At 42.1% G+C, this 2,603-nt stretch overlaps 1 protein-coding gene across 1 annotated transcript; it reads left to right on the forward strand.

Moving 5' to 3' along the window:
* Window positions 1–826: 826 nt before the first annotated feature.
* EMH_0035350 (uncharacterized protein) lies at window positions 827–2,180 on the forward strand (the record flags this gene model as incomplete). The annotated part of the gene is made up of 2 exons (XM_013494965.1): window positions 827–1,789; window positions 2,154–2,180. 2 exons carry the CDS (start codon window positions 827–829, stop codon window positions 2,178–2,180), a joined length of 990 nt encoding a protein of 329 aa, XP_013350419.1.
* Window positions 2,181–2,603: the final 423 nt, after the last annotated feature.

A 2,603-nucleotide genomic window follows, 5' to 3' on the forward strand; every position in this document is an offset into this window, starting at 1 on the left:
ATCATCAACCTGGCCCCGCATAGCCGGTCAACTGGATATACCCGCACCAGTTTCACGCAACCCATGCTACCACAGGCAACCTTCATTACATACACTAACTCTTTAGACAGTTTTTTAGTTCTTTGCTGGCCCCGCATAGCCAGTATACGCTCAAGAAGAGATGCACGTACGAACTGGTACGAGCCCCCTCATGCGTCCTTTTTCTGCATGCAAAAACACTCTGTGGAAATGTGAAAAACATGCAAAAACTTCTTAGAAACAAATATTTGTTTGGTATTCAGATGGTAGCCTGCATGCAAGTATAGCCGTATCTTCTGCCTCATCCAGAGCACGTTTCACTTGTGCTTACGCTCGGCGATTCATGTTCCATAACAAGCAAGCCCACCTGATACCCCCTTCATAGCATGCGTCAACACTTTAGTTATTTGTTAAAAAAATATTTTTTCTCTCAAAAAACAGCATAACAGACAAAAGAAGGATAAAGAACAAGGCCGGTCAGTCCGCTCGCGGTTGGCAGCCATGGTGGACTCCAGCCATCGCCCGACTCTGTAGTGATGTTGTACTGTATGTGTTTTTGTTTCGTTTTTCATTTCATTTGAATTGATATTTTATTTATTAATTATCTAAATAAAAACATTAAGAAAGCTGTTCTGTGCAAATTCATGTGGGGGCTGCACTCTGGCTCCCTGCCCGCGAGTCGAGTCTCATATATCAGAAACCCTAATTGAAATTTGTGTTTTTCATCTCCATAGACGATGTCACCGTATTCTACGAAGCTTAATTCTTTGTTGTCATCAGTAGAAAACGAAGTAAANCTCCATAGACGATGTCACCGTATTCTACGAAGCTTAATTCTTTGTTGTCATCAGTAGAAAACGAAGTAAATATACGGCTTTCTCCTGCTCTGCCTGCATCTCGATCCAGCCATTTCTCTATCGATGGAACGTCACCAGCTGCCGCATACAGCCAACAGCAACCAACAGAAAAGCAACAGGAAACAGCTGCTGCCTCTTCACCTCTTCATAAACAAAGAGAAGAGCATGAGGGGCCCTCAATACACCCACCTCTTCATTGTTTTCAGGGCTCCTGCACGCGCGCACGGTTGCAGTACAGGCCTCCCCTGCTTATCGTTGCGGCTATTATATCTGTTGCAGCTGTTCTGATTCTTTTTTCGGTGTGTAAACTGCTGAGGAGCAGAAAACAGGTGTCTACGCATACACCCCGTAGACTGGCTGAGCGTGGGGATGCTGTAGATGATGATGAACTTGCCGTTATAGAAGACTGCTTGGCTCTTGAGTATGACTTGGGGCTTATGCAGCAGCGATCAACCTCTCAGTTGGGGTCAGACCCGGTGAGAGAGATAGAAGGAATTGTTTCTGCATTGATTGCTGCTGCTGAAGAACACGAGATGACGCAGGGGTTATCCTCGCCGTCAACGGGGTCACCTGCATCCTCCTCCTCTTCGATTTCTTCTCTGTCTCAAGAGAGTAGAGAGAAAGAAGAAGAACAGGAAACAAGCTCGGATGCTGCTGCTTCCATTGCATCTCCTGCAGAGCATCACCCAGCAGATACAGCAGGAGCTCTGGCCCCCCCGGCACCCATAGACTCAGCATCACAGGTAAGCAGCAAGGAGCAGAAAAAGAAAAAGGTTTCGTTAACCCCACCCTCTGCTCTCTCTATAGACGAAGAACAACCCTCAACATCTGCTGCATCAGCGCCGTCGCCTGACGATGAAAATTTAGCTGCTGAGGGAGATGATGATGTTGTTGATATTCCTAACCACCCATATGTACGTCTACCAGTTGTAGGTGAAGGTGTGGTGGTACGAAATATAGATGTATTAACATTATTTCATCCATGTATAAAAAGAACAAATCCTCATTTTTATTTATTTCAGTTAAGAAATATATATAAAAAAAAAGTTCTTAATCAGGTAGATGTTAATACTTTAATACACGCAGTAGAACGCTTAATAGGTACTTCATGGTATCAAGCACAAGTAAAACGTAAAGCTTATAGACCTAGATTTGCTGCTGAGGTTTGTGGTTTTAATTTCTTAGCATTGGATGCTATTGTATCAGCAATTTATATTTTAGGAGAATCAATGAAAACTTCTTTATGGTGGAGCCAGTTTGTTTCTGTATTTGCAACAGATATTTCTTATTTCTTTCCTCAGCTAGAGAGACAAGTAGGAAGAATACATAGAAGACTAGCTAACCGTCTACTGCATGCAATCACTTTCTATAAAAAATGTCAAAGACCCCCACTCAAAGAAATTTNCTAGCTAACCGTCTACTGCATGCAATCACTTTCTATAAAAAATGTCAAAGACCCCCACTCAAAGAAATTTATTTTCTTAAAAAAATGTTATTCTGTACTCTGAAACCCGGGCAGTTCATGGATCCTCGGTGGGACCCTTGGCGTGACGATGCAAAAGAATCTTAATAAAATATTTTTTTTTAAAAAAAAAAAAAAATATATTTTTTTTTGGATAGTGGGGTATAAATAGAAGAAGAAACGCGGGAAAATACTACAAACAGAAATTAGGGTTTATAGAGAAAAAAGAGGAACGGGGTAGAGAAGAAGAAATCAGGGGTTATGAT

Source organism: Eimeria mitis, genomic scaffold (genome assembly GCF_000499745.2).
Source record: "Eimeria mitis Houghton genomic scaffold, Emh_scaff1364, whole genome shotgun sequence".
NCBI lineage: Eukaryota > Apicomplexa > Conoidasida > Eucoccidiorida > Eimeriidae > Eimeria > Eimeria mitis.